This window comes from Excalfactoria chinensis, chromosome 25 (genome assembly GCF_039878825.1).
Source record: "Excalfactoria chinensis isolate bCotChi1 chromosome 25, bCotChi1.hap2, whole genome shotgun sequence".
In the NCBI taxonomy this organism is placed as follows: domain Eukaryota; kingdom Metazoa; phylum Chordata; class Aves; order Galliformes; family Phasianidae; genus Excalfactoria; species Excalfactoria chinensis.
Window position 1 is genome coordinate 2,141,640 of NC_092849.1, and position 24,448 is coordinate 2,166,087.

At 43.3% G+C, this 24,448-nt stretch overlaps 1 protein-coding gene across 1 annotated transcript in view; it reads left to right on the plus strand.

Moving 5' to 3' along the window:
- The first annotated feature begins 5,135 nt into the window (after positions 1 to 5,135).
- The window catches only part of DOCK5 (dedicator of cytokinesis 5), a 62,398-nt gene continuing 43,085 nt past the window's right edge, over positions 5,136 to 24,448 (plus strand). The window contains exons 1-5 of the mRNA XM_072356924.1: positions 5,136 to 5,307; positions 19,100 to 19,183; positions 21,854 to 21,894; positions 22,143 to 22,198; positions 22,996 to 23,092. Of these exons, the coding sequence (XP_072213025.1) occupies positions 5,265 to 5,307; positions 19,100 to 19,183; positions 21,854 to 21,894; positions 22,143 to 22,198; positions 22,996 to 23,092 (321 nt within the window). The 5' untranslated portion in view covers positions 5,136 to 5,264. The remainder of the gene's footprint in view (positions 5,308 to 19,099; positions 19,184 to 21,853; positions 21,895 to 22,142; positions 22,199 to 22,995; positions 23,093 to 24,448) is intronic.

A 24,448-nucleotide genomic window follows, 5' to 3' on the forward strand; every position in this document is an offset into this window, starting at 1 on the left:
TGCTCATCTTTCTAAGAGAGGTTCAAAAGCAAGACAAAACTCCTTAATATCCAGCTGTTGGGAAGGGTCTTGTTATCCCAAGTTGGAGATCACCCAACTGTTATGTTTCAACTGAAATTAATGTCACAGCCCTATTTGTAAGTGTTAAGACCAATGTTTGGAGCACGAAGTGTGATAAGCAAACAAAGCAATTGATTTCAATGAAGTTGTGCTGATTTGCATCCACTGAAGATCACGTCCACTGGTTGAGTTACTAACGTGGATTCCAGTGGTAGCTCATGCAGGAGCTGAAGAGCAGAATTTAATGCTGGCCTATGGGGTTCTTTCTCTGTGCATGTGGCAGCAGTAAATGGGCTCAGGTGAGTTATAGATGATGAAGACAGTTGAAAGCAGTTTTAAAGCCAGATCTCTGGATGCTGTACCCTGTGAGGCCCAGTATCTCCTTGCATTTTATATCAGGAGTATTGAATTTGGGACTTAGCAGAACCTGCAGGAGTAAGGTATCATCCTGCTTGTATTGGTGCAATTAAGTGAATGTTTCCATGCATCATACAGCAGTGGAGATTCTCTTAAGTGTTACAGACACCATCTTACATTTGCACCTTCCTTGACGTATTTTGCCTCATTGGAGTTTTGCAGCAATTGTAGAAGTTGATTGCGTGATTGGTGCTTTGATTTGCATGGCTGGGATTCATGTCTGAACAAAGGAAGAGATTACCATCTGGAGAAAATGCAGGAGTAGATGGGAAGATTCTTCTATCAATCCTTAATAAGAGATAGGTGGAGGAGGGGTAGGGAAACTGCGCTTTGAAATTGTAATAAACTCAGGCATAAAAAATACAAAGCTATTAAAATGGAAACAGCAACTAACTGATTACTCAGAACCTGTTCAGCTGACCTAAGGACACATCAAGGCAAACTTCTCCAAAGCTGCCTAAGGGTTGTTATAGTCCCCATTCCTGTCTAATTGAAAAAGAGTCAGGTTTCAGCACTCAAATGGCTTTGGAATTCTTCACACCAAATCATGAAACAGAGATGATTACTTTTCATCTGGAATTCCTCCTGAGAAATACAGTGATAAGCCAGTCTAATGAATGATTATGCTATTCAGTGCTGTGTTAGCCCAGCTCAGTAGTGCGTAACTACCAAAATCAACAGCTCTGCACCATTAGGACTGAAGAAATGCAGGGACGATGTGGAGGAAATCCAGTGGAACTGCATAACTTTGTGGCTTCAGACTTGTCCCATGCTGGAGCTGCTAGTCTTGCTAGTTGCTGCTGATAAGGAGGAGTAAAGTCCTCTTGACCTCTCCAAGACTCCAAACTTACTCCACAGGATTTAGCATTTGAGGTACTTGCAAATTCCTACTAGACACCTTTCATGTCATTAAGCATCTAAATACCTTTATGGGTCTATCCCCAAGACATGTATCAGTTTTTGCAAAAGAAAACTCCATAATTGCTTTTGGGATTTTTGCACAAAAGCAATCACTTTACATAACATCTTCTCCCCCTATTGGGCCTCTCAGAAACACTGCTTACCCACTGCTCTCCTTGATATGATATGATAGACCCAAAATATCATGCAAGATGACAGGTTTTATCATATGCAGTTAGCAGCTCCCAGGAGTTTGCTCCTCTGCCTTCTTCATAGAAATACTGTATTCTCTCCTCAAGAAGTGATCTGCACTGTATATAAATAAAACAGAGACAGGGAACACCCATTCACATTAGACCTTGGGTCAATGGGCTGTGCATAGAGCTGCTATGTATTTTTTCCACTGAAGGAAGTGTTTCCTTCCATCATTGCAGGAAGACGGAACAAATTGTATTTGCAGAAGAGAGGGATCTTGCAACGATTCACAGTCATTTGCTTTTTCTTTAGTCTTAAATAGGAGAGGGCATTTCTGTATGAGTTTGTTGCACTTTAGTGTTCTATGTGATAATCAAAATAGCAGCTGTAAAGCTCAATGTAGGTAAGGAATGCTTGCACTTTCTCACTGCTGTGTTGGTTGAGGAAAGAAAAAGATTGCTGAAATCAGTGGTTTTGTTGGAAAGCTGCTTAGAAATCTCACTGTTGCCTTAACAGAACAACAACATGCCCTGGCAATGTGATAATGCAAGCTAGTATTGTTATACATTCGCCTTATTTGGGTAACAAAATATGCAGTGAAATAGTCAGCTATATATACGTATATCTGGGCTGCGAGATCTTCAGATAAAGCAAAATGTTGCTGCATGATAAAACACGTCCAGGCAGATGGGTAAAAACTTCTTTTGTAGTGTATGTATTTGCATATTTAATTGCATATATGGCTTCCTCCATTGCTTTTTATTTATGACTTCTGCTAGTGATTGGAAATTAAGGGCCCATTTCTGATTTATACCTGATCATTCATCAGGCGGAGGGCTTGAATTATAACATGAACGAACAGAGGGCTTGAATTGTAATAGAAGGGTCTATTCTTTGCTGTGTGGTCGTGCACTTAGTACTGTGCTGAACAGCTTTATTATTGTTTTCTCCACTGTTTCTCTTCTTTCTCTTAATTTAGAGTGTCAACTGCTTGATCCAAGTGTCACCTTTTTCTTTATGTAAGATGAACTATTGCAGTCACCTGCCTGGATTCTAAGTCTTACCACAGGAAAAACTTTCCATTGCTGTTTCTATTCACCCAGTGAAAGATCAGCACATTCTTCAGCTATTGAAGTTCTCCTTTGGAACATAGGAGGGCACTAGAATCACGTTTCTTCATCTCTAATTACGCCACAAAGCAAGGGATGCAGTGAGACAGTGCTTTAGAAACTTCAAGTATTGAAATGCTAAGTTTAGATAAAGGATTTATTCCAGCTGGGAGGTAAATGGCAGCTATGAAAGCAATATAACATAGTATACAACAAGCAATACATAAGCACTGAAAGATAGAAAGAAAAACATTTGGTAAGATAAGGTTAATAAAAGCCTTTCCTCAACAAAACCTGCTTCCAGTGGTAGCTGAAGCTTCCTGTGCCCCCAACACTTGCAAATCATTGTATTTAACAAATCATTCAACTATCTCCAGTTCAAAAACAAAAAGCAAGCAGCTACTCTAGTTGCTGCTTGTCTGTCTTTCATGTTTTGCTCTGTTTTTCATTTGCTGCCAAGAATTTGCTTTACCTGGGCTGGAAAATACTGGTTCAGTTCAGCGAGCTCAACTCTAACAACAGGAATCTTACAGTAAAATGAAGCTTCTAGGCTGGCAGACTCTCCAACCTGCAGCCAAAGGCCTTGGCAGCCACAATGTGGGTCTTCCTTTGAAAACTCATGTCACAGTCTTCTTAACACTTTGCTATTCTGGCCTCAGATCCAGCCACTTTCCACAGTCCCTCTCTGGTCATCTCCAAGACACTCATTGAGCTGCTGCTTTATTTGGTGTGATGCTATGGAAAACCATTGATCAGCATAAGTAAAAAGGAAAGGAAGCAAACTTTACCAGCAAGGAAAGATATACATATTATATATATTTTTTGCTCTTTGTGAAGTTACTCCCTTTAAGTATGTTTGGGTGCTAGGATGCACATGGCTGCTTGAACTGCAGTGAGGAATGTTTGGCTTGAAGTACTGAAGCTTTTACATGAAGAACTCTTCAGGCATTGCTAAAGCAGGACTCCAGGGGAGAATGGATGGATGGAGAGTTCCCTGGACAGAGAGGAATGCAGGGTGATGCAAGAAAAGCAGTCTATTCTGTTTCACTTGCTCTGCCACTCGTTGCAAATGGCCTCATCCAGACAGTCTGGTATCAGATCAGAGGAGCTCAGAATAGCCATCACCCCTTTGATTGCCTTGTTAGCTTTATTGCATTGCTCTTTGTATTAAGGTCTGGAGTGGTTGCAGTATTAACCTTATATAAGGAACAAGTGAATCTTCCAGAGTAAAAGGAAAAATATCTCAATATCCCTTGGGATCAAAGCACCTCACTTCAGAACAGGGTTTGTCTTTCCAGTGGGGGTAACATTGCAGTGCATCACAGCTGGATAAGTAATGTGCTGTGCAACAAAGGCTGAGCATCTGACAAGATCAGCAGGTATTGTTAAAAAGCAACAGTGTGTTTGGATGCTGGTACATGTGGTGTGTAGTGATATCAAGTGCACTGATGTTGAACATGTCAGGCTGGCAAGGATCGAGGTTATTAATTGGAGAGTGTAAATTACCAGTAATTAATTATTATTTATATTTCTCCACCACTTAGAGGCGCCAGTGAAGATAAAGGCAAATTAAATATAGTTGAAGCATAGATGGGAGAGGCTGTAGTATGGAAAGCTGCCCTAAGATGCATAAGGGATGCAACAGGGGCTCAGATGAAGTGACCTGCCCAGGGCAATGCAGCAGCTGAGCACAAGAGCCATCCCCAGTGCTCCTCACTTGTAATGTAAAGCAATGGAAAAAACTGATCTCCTTGGATTTTCATGCTTCGATGCAAGTAAACAGGTGGTTGTGTTTTCAGCTATTCAGAATGCTTACAGTTTGCATTACCTGCCATGGGGGAGACTGGCATACTGCAATGAGCAGGCACAGAGATCAGATCTCATTACTTCCAACCGCATGCAGATGGGGTTATAAGGAACTCATAAGGACCGGGATGTACTCAGGTCCACCCCCAGTTTAGATACGACATCTACGGGTGTGATTTGCAGTGATGCTGCTTAATTAAGGGTATCAGCAGTGGGTGTTACTGAGTGGGACTCTGGCAGACAGCACAGCGTTGGAAGCCAACCAGTCTGCTTCAACTCAGAACCTCAGACCTGCACAGCAGGATCCAGGTAGGCAAACAGCTCCTCCCTCCCCTATCACTTCTAAGCACTTTATCAAGTCGCAGCTCACCGCACTTCAGTGCAGGCTGACATCATCAGGTGCCAACTCAAACAAGAACACAAGAATGCTTGGAATTCTTTGAAAACAAACCTTCTGTTTTTTGTTGCTTTTTTTTGTTTTCTTTTTCTTACTGATTCACTGTTTAATATTCAAACACCCGTCTGAAAGCCCCGCAGCATCTGCAAGCACAAACCGGAGCCCAGGGCTGGGCGGGCGCTGCCTTCGGGGCGGGCCGAACCGAGCCACCTCCCCCTCCCCGCTTCTCCCCTCCCTCTGTGCCGCTCGGCTCTGCGGGGAGGCAGTAAAGTTGAGAGCGGCTATCGGGAAGTTCCGTAGCATGGCGGAGCTCAGACAGCGCGGAGGGGAGGAGGGTGAACGGCCGCTCTGAGCCGAGCTGCGGGGAAGCGGCCGCCGGTATGGCCCGCTGGATCCCCACCAAGAGGGAGAAGTACGGGGTCGGTGAGTGCCAGCTCAGCTCGGACCCCCCCTGCCCCCCCATTCCCTTCGCGGCTCCCCCGGCGCGGTGTGCCTGCTGCAGCCCTTCGTTCTTCTTTCCTCCTTTGGATATCCATCACCTTTCAGTTTCTTCTCTTTCAAGTTTCGATTGCGGTCTATTCACTCTTTGGACCCGTACGGATAAAGGCAGCGGTCCGCATTTCAGCTGCTTCCCGGGTTGCTCCGGAGCTGAGCTCAGGGCTGACCTTTGTGATTCTGCCTCTGCAGCGCTGTAAGAGCGGCAGATAACGCGTGTTGCTCAGCCCCAAAAGGAGATGCGCGTGGAAGCAGCAATGACAGGTTAAGAAGGTTGTAACAGCCTTGCTGGGGGCTGGGGGGAATCCTAACAGCTTAAAGAGAGGAGCAGGGAGGGCTTGAGCTGTTGCCTTGCCCTCCTCTCGGGGTTCATAGGGGATGTCTGAATGCTGGCTCCGTTTTCCTTAGGAGGAACCAAACCTACCGACAAGTTCCCGTTTTCGTGTGAGCGTGACAAATAGAAAACCACACCATTTTTTGAGCACGATTGCAAGCTTTGGATGCAAAGCAGAAGGCAGGAAACCACTAATGACACAGAACAATTCCTTAGAGTCGTTTTCAGCTCTTATAGATCACTTTAACAGGGGGGTGATCATTTGTGCCCTGCACATTGAACAACTGATGCAAGGAGAGTGATTGCAAGCACGCAGAAGGTTGGTTCCCTCCAATCCTATGAGGTTGGTTGCTCAGTCTCTGAGCTTAAGAGCGAAGAACCCCATCCTGCACATTGAGTTTGAAGTGACTTGATTTCCAGGTGGCTCTGCAAGGACTGCAGGTTCATTTTGGCTAAGTAAGTTCCGAGGAACTGCGTGCAGTTCCTTATCGAGGTAACAGGGAGGGTGTGGAATATCCTACAGCCTGAACTTTGTTTCTTTCTGGGTAGGGAACAGCCTGTTTATACATGGGAGAGCACGTGTGTGACTTGGTGGCGTTATTCCAGACATCAGGCTTAAAAAATATTGGTATTATAATCAAGCAAACTATATAATTGCAATCTGAATGGCTGAGCTAGATGTGTTTGATATGCCTGTTGTTTTCTGTTGCTTTTAAAACACACCTTTCTGAGGCTCTTCCACCTGAAGAATGGCCTTGGGCAGAAGGGTGAATCAGAGGCACTCCTCGTCAACATTTCTTCTTGCTTCCAGGGTGATATTTCTTGTGTTGTTGGCCTGAGCCAACTGCTGGTTATGAAAGCTCCACTCCACAAAGGGCATTGGCTGGTGAGTAAGCAGGGTGGAGAACAAACTACCTCTTCCCTTATGTTGCCAACCATAAGATGTGCTGGTAGGAAGTCTCCGCTTAGGTCTGTGTGTTTGCCAGCTGATCCTTGTATCCCTTTGGATGCATTCATGGACCCAACTGACGTGGAGTCCATCTCCTTTATTTCACAACACAGCTGATAGGGTTAACCCACAGGCAGCAGGGAGAATTATTTATGCAGCGACAAACTTTGTCAGGCAGCTCTTGATACGCGGTGTTAATGAATCTTAATTCTGTCAATTTGGTATTCTCAGTCTTGTCACTTTCCCATCTACTGTTACGACCTGTGCTGTGCTGAAGCATTGCACCCAGATGCCAAACCTCTTTGCTTTTGTGCTTAATTTGACAGTCAGAAATAACAGTAGGGGCTGCTCATCATAGATAGACCAGGGGTGTATATGGTTGTTTTGGTAGGGTTTTTAAAGAGGCTGTGGATGCCCCATCCCTGCAGGCATTCAAGGCCAGGCTGGATGTGGCTCTGGGCTGCTGGTTGGTGACCCTGCACACAGCAGGGGGGTTGATATTGAGCACTGTGGTCCTTTTCAACCCAGCCATTCAAGGATTCTGTGATCCCATGAGATGGAAAAGGATCCACTTCAGTCTGGGAAACATAAGGGGCACTAAGCTTTTCTCCTGATACTTCAGTTTCAAGAAGCTGATGTGGATCGAAAGGAAACTGTGAGCTTCATATGCCAATTATCTGCTAACCAGGCTGCCTGTTAGTCCCAATTATCAAGGTGGTTTAATGAGGGGAGTACCACTGACTTGTTAAGTATAGGCCATTAGAGGGTAAGAACTTCCATTTGCTGTTAGGGTGGGTAGGTTGATGGCTGTGAAGTATAAATACAGAAAGTTCATTGGTTTTAGAAACAACAGACACTTGCTGTGATTGTTAGCAAGCTGTGCTTTGGAAACTAATAGGGAACTGCTTGCATTTTTAAAATACAACCCTGTAAATCATACCAAAACACAAAGAAATTCCAAGAAGTTAACAGCGTGATTCAGTGCCATGTGCCTAATATTTGCAGTTCAGAATAGTTGATCTGGATCAGTCTATAGGTCTGTTACTTGTGGGTTCAAATGGATTTGCTGCCTATACCAGGTGTTTTGTTCTCAGTTGGTTAAACCCAGAGACTGCTGCCTTTAGTATCGTTCATACAGATGGTGTATGGGCTGAGTTTGAAACTGCATGCAGCAGAGAGATGGGAAAACATCAAAATCAGAAATCACAGCATCCTAAAGGAAACATACATGAGATGCAAATGACTCGCAGTTTCTCACTCCCAATGGATTTTCAACCCAATAAACAGATTTGAGGTTGGGAGCTTCAGCTTTGTAAAGGGATGAAGATGCTGCTGGTGGTTTGTTGGGCAGCATTATGTGACAGTTTGAAGTCTGTGGAATCATTAACTGTTCTAATCCAGTATAAACCCAGGCTGCTATCAGAAAAAGCCATTGGACCCCTTTTACCTTGTACAATAACAGAAAACAAGCAGTGCTGTTGTAAGCCGGCCCAGGGAACTTCATATATTAGTATGAGCCTGCAAAAGCTTCACTGGTCAGTGAGGTATATCAATGAATTCTGTGTGCTTTTGTAATGTTTAGGCTCTTAGCTAAATCACATTCACGTTCTATTTAGAAAACATTGGCTTGGAGGGAAGCTGATTGAACAAAGCAGTTCTGCAGCTCCATACAAAGTATTTGGGTTCATCTGGTGCATTTTGAAGGAAAGAAGATCAACTTTGGAGCAGCTTTATTTCCCAAGCTTTCATGGCCTTTTCTCATCCCACTCTTCCACTCTGCATACACAAGGGTGACCCTTCAAGAGGGGATGGCTTGTTTGGACCCAGTTCCAATAGAAGCATGGCCATTTGCTATGGCTAAAATACCTTAGCCACATTACCAATAGAAAACTACCTGTTATAGGCACATATCAGCAGCCTTTCATTTGCAGTCATCTTTTATTTAGGGAGTGCATCAAATAGATTTTGTTTTTGGTAAGCTGACAGATAATTACCCCTTGTAGTTATTAGCGCCCTTTTAAACACATTATATTTCTCCATGCTGCAAGGAGCAGCACATAGGACTGTTCTTGATGCAAAGAAGTATTTACTCTGTTGAAATACCATGTGGTGGTTGAGTTACAATCAGCTGCGTCATGTCTTAGGAATGGCAGTAATTTTTCAAATGTAAACCAGTGCCTGCCAGCTACAGTTGTGATTTATGTGAGCAGAAATGCAAAGGATCAGGGAGGAAGAGAGAGTGCTGCAGAAGATGATTTCCTTACTAATGGGTTTGATTTGCGATCACTTCTGATGCGTTTGGCCATCAGGTATTGGCTTGGTGTTCAAACTTCATATATCTCCCGCAAAGCAGTCTTGAAATACAGACTGTGATCAAAGGAGTTGCACTGCTGATAGTAGTCAAATTAGAGCAAATGTCCTATTTGTTTCAACTTGCTTTGTGCTGCCCTATCTGCAGACTGCTGCTCAGTTTTAAGTATGCTGGGTGGTGTCCCATGGAGAGGAGGGCTCCAGAAAGGTATACATAGAAACATGAAGGAAAGCTCTTCTACCTTTACCACTTCTAAGTGTGCTTAAGGATCTTAAGGTAGAAATTCAGCCCTGCTTCACATCAGCTGCACCTGAGATGTTGCTTTCAAAGGGAGAAGGAAGAGGAACAAACTATTGCAAACCCCTACACGAGTATTATTGAGTTGAAGGTTTATTTTGATGTAAGTTAGCAATAAACTCAAGCAGATTTGAAGGGCTGTTCACTGCCACGACAATGCTGTCATACTCTTCTGTTTCATTCAGCAAAGCACGTTGCACTAGTTGCTAACAAGCAGATCTGAAATGATTTCAACTTCTATTCTTGCAAGCTCTCAGGCTCAGCCTTCTCACGCTGTCCTTCTTGATTTCTGCACTGTTTAGTTGCAGCCTTCCAGTGGCTTTCACTCAACAAAAAATAAACTTGTGTGCTTCCAGATTTGTTTGTACGGGCATTCTTTGCAGGGCTCTGAAAAGGAACTTCCTCTGTGCTCAGAGTCTGCATGCATATCCAGTGCATGGGAAGTCTTTATATAGAAGGCTCTGGGAGAGTCTTGAGTTCTCTCCCAAGATTTGTTTTTTACACGTTGGTATGTTTTTAATTTAAGTTTTGCTCCAGCTTGATAGAAATTCTATTACCCCAACAGAACAGCTCAGCTTTGTGTAGAAGAATGGATTCTTTTAATCTGCTGTGTCTGAAGTTTATTTGGTGTTATGAGTTGACTGTGTGACTTCTTGCTTCCAGAGCCCTTCCTCTCTTTTGTTAATCCATGTTAGCCTGAGTCTGTCTTCTCTCGCTTTCAGTGATTACTCTGTTTCCTAATTAGATCCCTGTGAAACTAATCGTGTGGACTTCAAAGGCACTGCTGACAAGAACAAGACTTGTAACCATTCCTTGCCTTGTTCTTGCTTTGAAAAGTAGATGTAGTATTTCTACAAGCATCTTTGAGGTGCTTGAATTCTTTGATTTCCAGCTTAAAACATGTCTACAAGCCTTGATTTTTCAGGGTCTGGGCATCTTAACAATGAACAAACCTCCAGATCTGCTCTTTTGAGGTATCTCAAATGGCCACTTGCCTTTAGGGGCTTTTGCTGAGCCATCTCCTGTTAATTAAGGTGTGAGCCTAATTGTTTGGAGGTGTCAGCAGGCTGTACATATCTGCATCCACTGGTGGTGACTTTGTGAGTGGTTCTGAATTTCACACTGGTCTCTTGCATATTTTTGCAGGTCTTTTGCTATGGGACTTTATTTGCTGCCACGCATCATAGAATGGCTTGGGTTGAAAAGGGTCACAATGATCATCTGGATTCAACACCCTGCTGTGTGCAGGGTTGGCGACCACCAGACCAGGCTGCCCAGAGCCACATCCTCCAGCCTTGCAGTTGGGAACCAAAGTGCTTGTTGGGGAAGGATCCTGTATATGCTACCATGGTTAGATGCAAACATGGCCAAATGCAACCCGCCTTAGTCCAAAGTCATAAACACATTTATCCCCTTGCTATCACATGAGAGCTGAGCTTTCACATCCACTGCATCTCATTTATTGTAGAATACCTCAAATAATGTAATTAATTTTAGTGCGTTTGCCAGGAAAATAGTGTTAATAGAACTGGAAAACATAGATAGGAATTGCTGGACAGCTTGCGAGGCAGACAGTTCATAGTTGGCTTTAAAGAAGTTAAGAGTGCTCGTTGGGTCAGTTGCAAACACAGTTTTTCAGCCTAGATGATAATAAATGTCTTTTTGGTACAGTACAGACTGTACCTCCTAGAAGGATCTCGCAGGAGTAGAGGAGGGAATGCAGTTTAAAGGATGACTTATTCTGGCAGCCTCTCGATCCTCTTGGATGGGTGTCTGGCACGTTGTTGGGGATGGATCTAAAACAAGTTGTGGTTGTTCCATGGAGAGTCTTTAGCCACTTCTTACACTCAATTTTTTGGAGGTGTTGCTGCAATAAAAATGGACTTTGGTTTGGAAATGGATGAATCTGTCCAAAATGTTCATTGGGTTCCAGTAGAAGTAGTAATAATTTCATGCTCTTGGGAAGCTTGGTACTTTAATCCTCCTCAGTGATAAAACAGTTCAGTTTCAGCTATATAGTTCTAATATGGTTTCTGAACGTCATAAATAGTTACCATTTTGCTTGGAAAGATTGTTTGTTCTTTATACCAGTAATTAGCTTGTATTAAGAATAGGCTAGAGAAGGAATAAGGCCTTATTCTTGCAGCACTTAAATTCTCAGTGCTCTGACAGTGTAATGGGAGCTTCAAGGCTGCATAGAGATGGATCTTACATACAGTAATAAAGAAAATGAATGGCAGGCTGTTGTACGTGGTACCTGATTCCAAACTGCTCATCTCCTTGCAACTTGTGCAGTGTAATTATGGCCGATCTGCTTACAGGAAAGTTGGGAGAAGTTTATTCTTCGTTCCTTATTTCACCATTATGCCTCTGTTTTCCCTTTGCTCGTTACCTGAGGCACGTGGCAAGATGAAAGTGCTTGGGATGGAAGGTCTTTGGCAATGAGGAGCTGTGTATCTCACCATGCCACATGGGCCCTGGGTCATTCTGTAGCTGTGAATCAATGAAACCACAGGCATCCACGATGAGAGAGTGATCTACATGGGATGGGAAGTGCTGAAGGTACAGCGGCAAACTGAAATCCCTGTGGTTATCCCTATTAGAAACGCTGCTTGTTTCAGCCCTGCCAGCATGACTTAGCTCAGGGGAGTTTGCACAGAGGTGCTGTCTGCTGGCAGCAGAGAGGCTTTTGGCAGCATATCCTCCTTCTTGAAATAGAGAGGGCCAGGACGTGCTATGAATTCAGCTCATGCAAATTATAGCAGAGCTCGTCTGTCTCTTTCTGAGCTCATGGATGGGAAGGGGAAATTATCGGCGGCCTGGGAACACTCACACACAAATTTGTGTCTGTCTTCCTGGTGAGTTGGGTTTGCAGCTGGTGGAATGGAATCCCTCTGCTTTATTCTCCCTGTGGGTCTCTCAGCTTGAGTTCAGAGTCGCTGTGTGTAGGTGTGATGCCAGCAAGATGCAATGCTGGAGTTTTAACTCAGGTGAACTTGATGGTGAGGATGAGCCTGTAGGCACACTTGGACTCCGTGCTCAAGTGTTTTACTCATTAGACCACCTCTCATCTCTGTCCTCACTCCCCCTGGAAGTTATGCATACAGTGAAAACTCATTAGATAGCAACACTACATTCTGTACAGTAGTATTTCCAAGTACTCTTTTTCTTTCCTTTGATGTTTTGCCCAGTAAGATCTAGGACAGTAATTTAAAGCCAGTGGCAAATTCACTTAATTCTTTTGAAAGTGCCTCACGCTTTCAAGTTGGGATTTAGCTGAGCGGTCCCATTTATCAAGGGATGGCTTTTGCTTGTTGGGTTTTTTGTTTCTATGCATCTGCTTGAAAAGTTTGTTTCAGGAGTTACTCTGATTTCTGAACCTGAACGGAAGCTGCAAAGGTGAAGGATTGAAAGATAAAGAACGGGTTATGACAAACAGACTTGGTAACATTCATTTGCAGTTGTATGTGATTGTAAATGAGCATTTTGGGGAGCTTTCAGTCCATGTTCTATGGCTCAGATTTCAAAGAAATGAAATAAACCCGCAGGGCTCGGAAGATGTGCACCTTCATATAATATTGAGCACCCTTTAACATTATAAGCTCTGTAGGGCACCTGTCCTTTGGTGTCTGGTTCCGGCACCTCACCAGCAGATGAAAAGGAACAGTCTTGTCTTGCATCCCGCATCTTTGGAAGGTTGCTGCCATAAAAACAGTTGAATGCATATCTTGGTAAAGGAGAGAAGTAATTAACACACCAGGTAGATGTGAGAGCTGCATTTTGAACCACAAAGTCATGGAGTACCTTCCAGACCCAACAAACTGCATTGTCATCTTATGCACTTGGATGTGTTAGGTTGGCTACTCCTGTATATATGCTCATTCCAATGGACACAGATATGCTATTGTGGCATTACATTTGCCCAAACTGATCTAGCATGTTGTTATGCTTTAACCAATGCTTTGTAGTCTCCTAGCCACTGATAGAAAAGTAAGCCCAGAAAAGTCACTGATCAGCTGAAAACTGACTCTGAAGTCTTTTCAGTATAGCTGAGATGACATTGTTACTTGGTACCCAAATAAGCATTATGTTTTGGATGTATATCTCTGTCCTTCATTGCAGTATAGATGTACCACAAGAACAGAATCTCCTTTACTTTCAGGCAGCTTCTGTGGTATAAACAATTTGCTATAAATAATGGAAGAGAGGATGAGTAATGGGAATTCTGGAGACATAAAAAAAGGTGGAGGTTAATTCTTTTTTCTTTGTATGTCTTTTGCTTCAGCAGGTCTGAATTATCTCAGTTAGTCCGATCTGAAGCTACTGAGAAGCTCTAATTAAAATCCACGGGCTGATTTGTCTTTGGGTCTGCCACTTGCTGCAGAGTGCTGTTGTGGTATGGAGTGTGGTTTAAGTCGGTGAAGTTGAAAGCCATAAGAGGCCATTAGATAATCCTGCTGGAACGCTGGTGTAATGCTTGTGAAGCCATTCCTATTCCCATGGGCTGAGGTTGTTAAATTGGGTTTCTGCAAAGCAGACTTTTAAGAGATTAAACCATTGATCCTGGCATATGATCCACAGGCTGCGGTGGGGAGAGAAAGGAATATCCCAATGTTGATGATGGCGTGACCGAAAGAGAGAATCTTTCCCAGTCCCAGTCTGGCAATGTGACTATTTGTGCAGGGCAGACTCTGCTAAGCCTTGGATTATTAGTCTTAGCATGCTTTTTGTGCATCTAGAATGGCATTTCTTTCTGAGCTTGACAGGTGAGCAGCTACCATCGTTCTTTGGGTTTGGTTTTTGACAGTCTTAGGATGGAATTCTGAGTGTCAGAAGCATGTTGAGGACCGTGTGAATCCTCTTGTTGTCTTAAAGTTCTTCAAAAGGAGGGAAACAATAGAGAAACAGAGACTTCAGCTTAGGTCATGCCATGTTCTCCTGTCTATCTTGTCTAATTTCTCAGCTGATTTTTAGTGCTCATTTTAAAGCGAACTCAGAAGGATTTTTATGAATGAGTAAAAATCCTTCCAAATGTATTTGTGAGGTCAACCTCGGAACAGTAAGTGGTGCCCCATGTTGAAAGCCTGCCTCAAGCTCATGAGATGGTTTACTCTGAAGCCTAATGATGGCTGATAACAGAAGCATTCCTATCCAAATAATGCCATTATTGTGAGTTATTTGCCTTCAGAGTGCTAAGCATTCACTCAGGACTTTGTGGAATGGAGACTGAATGTCAGCATCAACCAATTCAGGAGTAGTCTTTTTTTTTTTTCCATAACGGTGTTGAACCACATTTTGTTATTTTTTTTCCTTTTCAAACTGACATATAAATCTTAATTATGCTATTTTCAATTCTTCAGACACAAATTCCTGGGCAGTTACAAGAAAGTTTTTGCTCCGACATCAAAAAAGCCTTTGTTCCCAATAAGAATTAATTCCTTGGGCAGTTCCTTGTTTTTTAAATAAAGCCACTGTTTTTTTGGATATGTCTTGGCAACAAAGAACATACCAGGCTTCTCCAAATGGGACCATCCAGCCTAAATGCTGCTTCTTAACACTGGGTTGGTGCGGCATAAAAGCACATGCTTCTGTTTCCATACAGTAGTTTTTGACTCCTCTGTTGAAAGATGTAATGAGATGAAGCCTGCTTATTGCTCCGGCACTGAATGCAAGTCTTTGTTCAGAGGAAGCAAGGCACAGCCCTCTCCTATCAGATAGTGGTGAGGGCAGGCTTCAGAGAAGTGGCATTTGGAAGCTGTTATCGTGTCTTTTTGATGGGTGGAGGGGTGGTTATTTTGAGCCAAGCAAGAGATAACGGATCTTGCAGTGGTTTGTGCTTTCCAGGCCAATAATCCACATTTCATATGAGTTTAAGCAAGTTATTCTACTTTGAATTACACGCAAAATGCAATGCAACAGTTTCTGCCTCCTTCATTTTAGCTTCAGATGCTGTAACTAAGCTTCTCCTTTAGAAGAGAGTCCTGCAAATGAGTCATGGTCTTAAGGTTAAAAAGGGTCGAGGAATTAAAAGTTGCTTTTCATCTTTAATTGCTATCTTCACATTAATTGCATACAGATTTTTTTTGTCTGTCCTTGGTTTCTTTGCAAATAAAAGAGAGGAATTGCTACCCATCCCTGGAGGTGTTCAGGTTGGATGGAGCCCTGGGCAACCTGGGCTAGTAGCAGACCTGGAGGTTGGTGGGCCCTGCCTGTAGCAGGGAGTTGGAACTTGATGATCCTTGGGGTCCCTTCCAACCCAAGGCATTCTATGATTCTACCTGCTCTTCCCATCCTAACCCCATGCTGTGCTGGCCCATATCAAACTCCATGCCTTCAGAAACTCACTGCTGGCCTTCACATGGCAATGCTGGAAAGCCCTGGCTGCCTCCAAGGCGTCCTTTGCTCCAGGCAGCCCTTCTTGCTGGTGATGACTGATGGGTGATGCCCCTGCATTAAGCAGCATGGCCTGACATCCAGCCCTCCCTGCCAGTTGCACAGTGCTGGTGAAGCTCCTCCTGTTCTGTCTTGGGGATTTGCCTTCTGCCCTCAAGCATGAAAACTGCTTCTCCTTATCTCCCCCTACATAACTCTGGCTGCTGTCACCAGCCATAAAGTTATCAGCTGCCCTCTTCAAACCAGTGCCAGTGTTTGCTGCTCTGCCCTTCCCTGCCAATGCAGTGCAAGGGCTGAACACGCAGCCAAAATAAATAGTTCTTAAACTTACTTTCTGCTAAACAAACTCCTTCACAAGAGTGAAATAATGCCACGCGTTGCCTGTAGCCAAAGGTCATTAAAACCAACCCAATATCTCTTACCTACATCATGATTTCTTTCCCCGTTTCTTTCTTCGGAATAAATTTGTTAAGACTTCAGTGCTTCTTTTCTTTCGGGATCATAAAAGGAACAATTACTGTTCTGAAGTGAATTTCAAAGGACAAAATCTCAGCAAGTTTGGCTTGAAGGGAAAAGATTTATGATCCAATATTCCTACAAATTCTGGGGCAGAAGTCCCTTATTTCTTCCCTTCTTGCTGCACTGTCAGGTTTCTCTATGAAGTATTTCTATTTTTTCATGCTATGACAATATTTGTTATGTGCTGCTTCCTCTTTCAAGTTGAAAAGGGGTCAGATTAAATACACACGATGAAGAAGAGGCTAAAACCAGTTCAAATAGCTGCGGATGGACTGTTTCAGAGGGGTTGGCTTGAAGCAGCAGGAAGCATCACTTGCAAACAGCAAAGCTCCCAGGGAAAATATGCCAGCAATTTGTCTTTTATAACCTTGCACATAAAAACTCCTACCCAACGGTTATGTACGCTGGCCCTTCTTGTTTAATTCAATCTAGCAAAGCGAGATGCTACAAATCTTGCTTTTCTTTGATGCACAGCGGTGAAAGCGTGTTCCTTTGGCTAATAAATGCTGTTTGTTGGGATGGGAAATGGGAAGCAGGGGGAGAGAAGGAGCTGCAGTGGCTCTTTTCTCCCATGGCTGTTTTGGTATCTGAATTGAAGGGAGCTGCGTTGCTTCTCCCTCTTCTTGTGCTCTTGGCTTTTTGAATTAGCTGTCTGTGCTCTCCAAAGAAAGGCTGGTCTGATGCCCGCCCACCTTTCTGTTGGGCACTTGGTGCTGCTCAGACTGCTTTTGTCTGGGGCTGAAATGGCACTTGATGGAAAAATACAGGCTTGCGTTTATATAACATCTGATTGTCCCCAAAAAACCCAAGGCTAGAAATCCCACGTAGGAATCTCTGTACGTATAAGCATGTGTGCATTCCTAAATAGCAAAGCATAGCCATGAAACTAGAATTCCAAGCAATATTTAAAGACAGAAAACGAGACAGCCTGGTTGTAACCACAGGAGGAAACTTCAGAGGACAGAATGCAATCAGCTGGGTTGGAAATTGGCTGAGGTGCTGTGGTTTCAATCTCCTAACGCTGCCAGTACTGCAGCATTGTCAGTGTCTGTCCATAGGCTTTGATGCTTGGACTCTATCTGGGGAACGACACCTCCTGAGCACTGCAGTGTCCCCATCTAGGAAGCCTGAATTGCTTTATTGATGCATGCTGCTTCCTGCTGCACATGGGGGAGATTTGGAACTGTCCCATCCAGCCCTGTTTTAGGGCTAGGAGTGATTTGGCAGAGTTACTGCAGCAGGAGAAATAGCTGCAGGGAGTTTGCTCTCCTTCGGGTTGGGCGCTGCACTTTTAAGCTGACCTCTGCAAATCCTTGCAGAATTATTTGCTGCATCTAGCAGATTGGTTTCTTTTTAACTGAGTCGCATTCAACGTTAACCAGTTCTCTCCAATTAATTCGTGACCTCAGCATCTGTCAATACGTTCTAGAGCTCAATGGAATACTCTGAGCTCCTCCTGTTTGTGTTTGACTTTGCCCTTCAACATTATACAGGTTTTTCTGCAAAAATATCGATGGAAGTTTCTACTTTTGGGCCTTTTCTGGGGCCTTTCGGTGTCTGAACTGAAGATGCAGCTCAGCAGTCCGTTCTGATTATCTTGGCTCACAGCTCTGCTGTGGGGAGGGAGGGGAAACTTGGATATTGGAGTAATTAATGCTGGAGGAGCAAAAGTCCAGTAACACACCCGTAACCCTCTGGATGACTGTGTCATAGATTGCATCTTGCATGTTATACATATGCCATGTGGATCACTGCAGGCATTGGAGGGTATGGCCAGCATGAATGAGGGCCACCATGAGAACGCAGTGCCCTTGTAGTGTGAGGGCATCTGTTTGCAATCGGCGTTTATTTCAGATCCTGCAGGGGATTCTCACAGCTTGTCAGCCTGGATTATTTATAGCTCCAGCATTTTAAAGAAAGTTAGCATATGTGAGATAATTTCCGGTGTGGTGAGCCACAGTCATTTGTTTGTCCTGGATCTTGGCCAGGAAGCAATGCACCTCATCTTGATGGAACTGATAGGCACTTGATGTGAATTTCCCGACGTTCTTGTGTTTAATGTTCAGTTCTTCGCATAGAAACCCTGTGAAGCCAGATGAATGTATCCCAAGTCCTCTGAAAAAGGAGTGGTCTAATGTGACTTGATTTAATCCATTCATTCAACCGCAGCAAAGCGTTTTCCTTGCTGCTTTATGCACCTTTTTGACTTGGATGAATGGAAAGCAAATTCAGCTTCAGCTTTCTTGCCTTGTCAGGCCTTGAGGAAGCTCCGAGGACGGCTCTGCTTTGCTAGTTAGAAGGAAAGTTCCAGAGATGAGGCAGTTCAGAAGCTTCTGGACTTAATCCTCTTCCTGCTGGAAATCCGATAAGCGTTCAGATTAGCTTTATCTTCGGTGGGGATTAAATTTGCAGAGAATCTCAAGTTTTCACACTGAGATTGGTTCCTGTCTGGGAAGAGCCATTGGTAGCAAAGAGCCTGAAGTGTTTGGTACAGCACAATGCTACTTATGCATGTGACAGAATATTATAGTGTTCAACCTATGCTTGTGAGTGCTGTGTCATAGTTAGCCCTGTGAAATGCCAATATAAAGTGACAATTATCTACTTGATCCAAAGCCTTTGCCTGGGGTAATAGCGACCTTTGGGCAGGTGTCATGGGCCTTTATTCCTACAGGTAAAAGACTGACTTGGGCTGGTGAGAAGTTTCTGAAGCTTGCAGGAACCAATAATGAAATCTGGACATAGATGTGCTGCACGCTCCTCCAGTGTGCCGTATGTACGGGATAGCTTACTAACCTTACAGTTAGCAAATCCTGTTCTGCCTTTGATAACTGATAAGACACGAGATCTCGGAATCTGATTGCATCCAGGTCTCCTGATGTGTTTTTCAACTCTCTCCCATCTCCTTCCTTTCTAGCAATCTACAATTACGATGCTTCCCAAGATGTGGAGCTCTCCCTGCAGGTCGGTGACACCGTTCACATTTTGGAGATGTATGAAGGTAGGTTATAAATCACTCCCCACTACTCAGTAGTTTGTAGAATCACAGAATGGCCTGGCTTGGAAAGGCCTACAGTGCTCATCTGGTTCCAACCCCCTCCTATGGGCAGGGTTGCCAACCAGTAGACCAGGCTGCCCAGAGCCACATCCAGTCTGGCCTTGGATGCCAACAGGGATGGGGCATCCACAGCCTCCTTGGGCAACCTGTTCCAGTGCATCACCACCTTCTGCGTTCTTGATACTAAATCAACATTTCTAAAGTGCAAACTTCAGATCAAGGTTTTGAACTTCTGATACCTCTCCCATGCACAAAGCTCGCTGTGCAATGGTTGCTGCATGCACTTATTAAAAATACACATCTCTGTTGTTCCTGATAGAGGTTTGCCAAGGTAAGATTTCAGCAGCAACTCAAGGCAGCACTGTTGGAGGAGGAAATGCTTTCCCTTCTGGCTGTTCATTCCTGGTTTTACACCACACCTGTTTATCTTCACTCCTCCTTATACTAGGCCCAGTGCCTAGTCATGTGGTGAACCAATCCAGCTGGAACAAGAACAGAATAAGTAGCTTTTAACCCCAATTAGTTCTTTGATCTAAGACAAAGGAGGTGATAGATGAAAGAATGGAACAAAGCCATTTAATTAAAGAACGATCTAGTACCTACTTCGTTCAGAATGTTGTGTCTGTGCTCATTTTCACAAGCAGCATCAGTTTGGAAGAGACTCTTTGTACAGAATTTCTTCAGTATCGCTGCTATGACAAGCTGCTTGTTCAGCAATCTGTTCTCTTTCTCTTTGTGTCACTGTGGCACAGCAGACTGTTTAGTATTTACACTCATATATGTCAAAGTGGGGAGTGTGTCTGGGGCTGGAGGTGGATATAATGCTTAATACAACTAACATAGGAGCTGATTTTGTCAGTAAAAACTGCTGTATTGAAAAGGATGCATCTTGCATGATCCAAACTGTTGGAGTATTTCATATCTGTGTTTCTTATAGGAAGGCTGTTGCTCAGCCCTATTGCTTGGTTCAACATAAGCTGTTCAACAGGAGTGATGTTCTAGAATAGGAAACCTGAGATGTCCCACTCTGAAACTTCAACCTGAAAGAATTGATTCATAAATTGCTGGGGAAAGCAAATGATTTCCCATAGATATAATTCATCTTAAATCCTTAGGATTCAGTCTGCTTGGGAGGAAACAATTCTGACTTATTGTCTCTTTTGCTTTGTTCCCAGATATTTGTAGGTTGTGTTTTTGAGAGCTGGTGTTCTTAAAAGAATACTTCCCTATTTCTTCTTATGCTAATGATGTCTACTTAGAAACGTAGCTCCGGTGTAATAAAAGTGGGTTTTTGTTCCTCTAATCGCTGTTCTTATCTGGATACACAAGTCTCAATGAAAATAAAGTTCCCTTTAATCAAGGTGTTGGCTTTGCAAGAAAGGCTCAGGGATGCTTCATTCAGTTTTCCTTTCAGGTGTAAGTTATCCTTGCAGCTCTTGGTGTGTTCTGCAGGGAATTAAGTGGGTCAGGGTTGTCCAAAGGCTCTTGTATAATGGTAGCAGTGACTTGGAAAATCTTACTCCTTCCTATTGTTCCCTGTGTCAGACTGCACAGGAGCATCTTTGTGAGTTAGCAGAGGGCTGTTGTACTACAGTTCCCTTTCTGCTCTGTCGTCTAGAAGATTCTTCCATTTATCCTCCTGTTTGAAGTCAGAATGTTTCTTGCATTCAGCGAAGGCTGTCTGTGCATGAAACAGCCTTCACCTGAAAGCTCTCTATCTTCTGCATCTGGGGTTTTGGCTGGCTCTGGCCTTGAAGAATTGGATTTCAGAAGTATGGAGTTTGTTCCTAACAGCGAGGCTTACACTCACATTTGTGTTAACAAATGTTATCTGACTCCCAGATGGCCAAATAGCTTCAAGACATAACAGTGCTGCTGCTAAGCTGCTGGAGGAGCTGGGTGAGAAGCTAAGAGCAATAAAAGAGAATCAAAGTCATGGGTGTAGTTCGTGGTGCAGACCTCTGCACTGAGTGAAACTGTGATGTTTTTCCTTCTTTCCCTAGATAGCTGTCTGGCTGTGGGAGGGCAAGGGATCTTTGTACAAAACGACTCCTTCCAGTTGATAATAAGATAAATACCGCTTATCCTATTGTTTGCTAAGTATTGCAAGGTTGGGCCTATGCTGCAGAATCCGAGAGGAGAAGGAAACTTGCTGCCTTGAAGACTTATTCATTGCAGATTCCACTTTCTCTGGAATTCCATCCTTGAGTGGTGGTGGTGATGGAGTTGGGCTTGTTACTCTGCTGCATACATGCTTCAACCAGGAGCTGTGTGTGCATAGCTGTATTTGCCTCTGTGCTCATCTGTCAGATGCTGCAAGCAATAATTCTGTGTTGGGAATTTATAAGCAAGGGTTGTCACTCCTGAAATGTATAGCACAGGGTGGCTTGATGTTGTATTCAGCCCAATCAGTGTAACTCAAATAGAGGTTGTCAGTTCGTGCAGCCTTCTGTCTATGGACCAAGCTTCCTACAAACAACAGAAATGTCTGCTCAGTAGCAGACCTTGAGCGAACAAGATCAAGAGATTAATGCTGTAGGATTGCAGTGAGAATGACAGTGTGTACTTAACTGCTGTAAATAGGAAAAAGCTGTTTTTGTTTCTCTCTGACAGGCTGGTACCGAGGATACACGCTCCGCAATAAATCAAAGAAGGTACGACCTCACTTCTCACTAACTGAGCATCAAATACAAGGCTTAAACACTGACAGAGTTCTTTTGCAATGCTCTGTCTGGCTGACCTAACACCTTTCTGTTGTGGGTAAACAGTAAACATCATGATTACTGCTCTACTGTTTGTTCTCATACCCCTTTCCCTCGTGTTTTTGTTGAATGCACTTATGTCATATGCTAGAGTGTGACTTGTTGGGGTTTTTTAACTTATTCTGTTTATTTCTTTTTAGGGCATTTTCCCAGAAACATACATCCACTTAAAAGAGGCAACCGTGAAGGACCGGGGGTAGGTTGGAGCTTCTTGAGATATGCCACTGAGAGCAGAACCAAAGGAATACAGTTTCACTTGATTGTAGTTTTTAAAGACGTATTTAAAAAGAAAACAGAAACGTTAGTGGTTGTTGATGTGGATGTTGTTGCTTGGCTGTGCTAAGCTTCTGGAGCTGCATAACTTCTCCTTTTTTTTCATGGTAGGTCCCAAAAACAACTGTGGGCAAAGAGGCAAGAGAATAGCAAAAATAAAAGAGGTCTGTTAGACAAGTTAGTAGTAAGACAGGACAGACAAGTTACACTGGGGCCCTCTGGGGACTCGTGCAAATCATAACGTGTTCCTGCTCACAGCCAAGGAGTCAGCAGGAGTGTGAATTCCTTCCTGTCTTGGAAAACACTGTAGGAAGTGACTCCTCATTTGACTCTTACAAGGGGATTCTGTGAACATTATAGCGTGAGGAGAACAGCAGTTGCAATAGGAAGAGATTTTAGAAGGCACTTTTCCTTAAGTAAATGTGGCCAGGTTACTATTGGAGGCAGTGATTGCTGAGAACTTCTGTCCATTTAGCATTGAGTTGCTGGAATGGATCCATTGAACATAACGAGACAGAAATTGGAATCATTTTTTGCATTAAAAACAGATAATGATGTGTTGGAGAATCAGTTGAGCAATGTAGAAACTGTGGCATCATGAGTGAATTGTATGAAAACCTGGGCTGCTTCTCTAGTTATGTATTTAGCACTGAAGGATGTTTTATGACTGGTTACAGATCTTAATTGTAACACACTTTTTTCTGTTTTCTCCATCTTTAGACAACACGAAACAGTGATTCCGGGTGAATTGCCACTTGGGCAAGAACTTACATCCACCCTGAGGGAGTGGGCAGTTATCTGGCACAAGTTATACGTGGTAAGTCTGTTTCAATGGTTGGTATTTGGTGGAGGAAGTGGAAGAAGGGCTGTTCCATTCAGGTTGTAATGCAGACAGCTTGCAAGTCTTTTAAAAGCTTATTTCCGTCTGTGCAGATAGAACTTGTGTGTCCATCTCTGCTCTTAAGAAAGGCTGAAAATGTTCAGCCTTCCTCTAGGCAAGATCTGTGAGCACAGAGGGAATGGAGCTTTATTCCATGCTACAAAGCATTTGCTGTACATAAATAATGGGGTGATGATGCAGCACTGATGAAGACTTGACTCTCAGCAATGACCTGGCACAACACACTCAGCATCGTGTCAGCTGGTTGGGATTGTGTGTCTGAGTCACAGTTCACTACCTGAATAAAGGTTCCTGCCTTGCATTGTCCTGTATGAGGGCAGGATGTCTCAGTGAAGTTAGGTGAGAAATCATCATGTTGTTTTAACGTTTAACAAGTAGAAACTCTGTTTTTCTAGACATAGTGTAAATACTGAATGGAATGGCTCATCCTTGCCATGGAGTGCCTATGGGTCAAAAAGTCAAGGGATGAGAAGTGAGCTGGGATGGTGAGCTGTTTAGTGGGCTGGCCACTTGATAAAGCTACTGTGGAAAAATCAGACCAACTTCATGCACGGATTTGGTAGTTTTGCTAAGAGAGCTGAAATTCTTGCACAGAGAAGCTGGCGTTCACAATGACTTGCTGTCTTTCAAAGGTGATTATTAAGGCACGCTAAGAAGAGCCAAACGATTTTTCTTTGGTCAGTAATGAATTCAACCTGCATCGTACTGTGTGCTCTGAGACTCTAATTAAGATGAGAGAATTATTTTAAATTAGCTCTAACCATTCGGTGTATCCAGAACGAGCTTTCCTATTGAAAATGTTATAGGGCCACAAATACTCTTTGTTTGTGGGCTATGAAACCACAAAAACTCGTTCCACCCCCTTCATTTAATGAGACAGTGTATGTGATGTTATTACCATGTGAAAACTGACTTTTGATCCTGGCTTTATTTATAGGTGGTTGTTGTTTTTGTTTTCTAATGCATTTCTTGTTTCAGAATCTCTTTATCCTAAAATCTTTCATGTTCCTGTGCTTAACCAACTTAAGTCTTAAAATAGCCTTGGAAAATGTTGTGGTTTGAAATGGGTTTATTTTATTTTCCCTTGCAGTGTGCATTGAAAGAAAGAAGAATAAAAAAACAGGACACCACTGGAGGAGGAAGGGGATAATTGAAGGGAGAAAGGAAATACAGAGGATTTCTTTACTTGGCAGTGCTTTATTTCCCTTTAATTTCTGTGTTTTTCTGCAGATGTTGTACTGTTGGGTATATCTACTGCAAATAAATACAGAC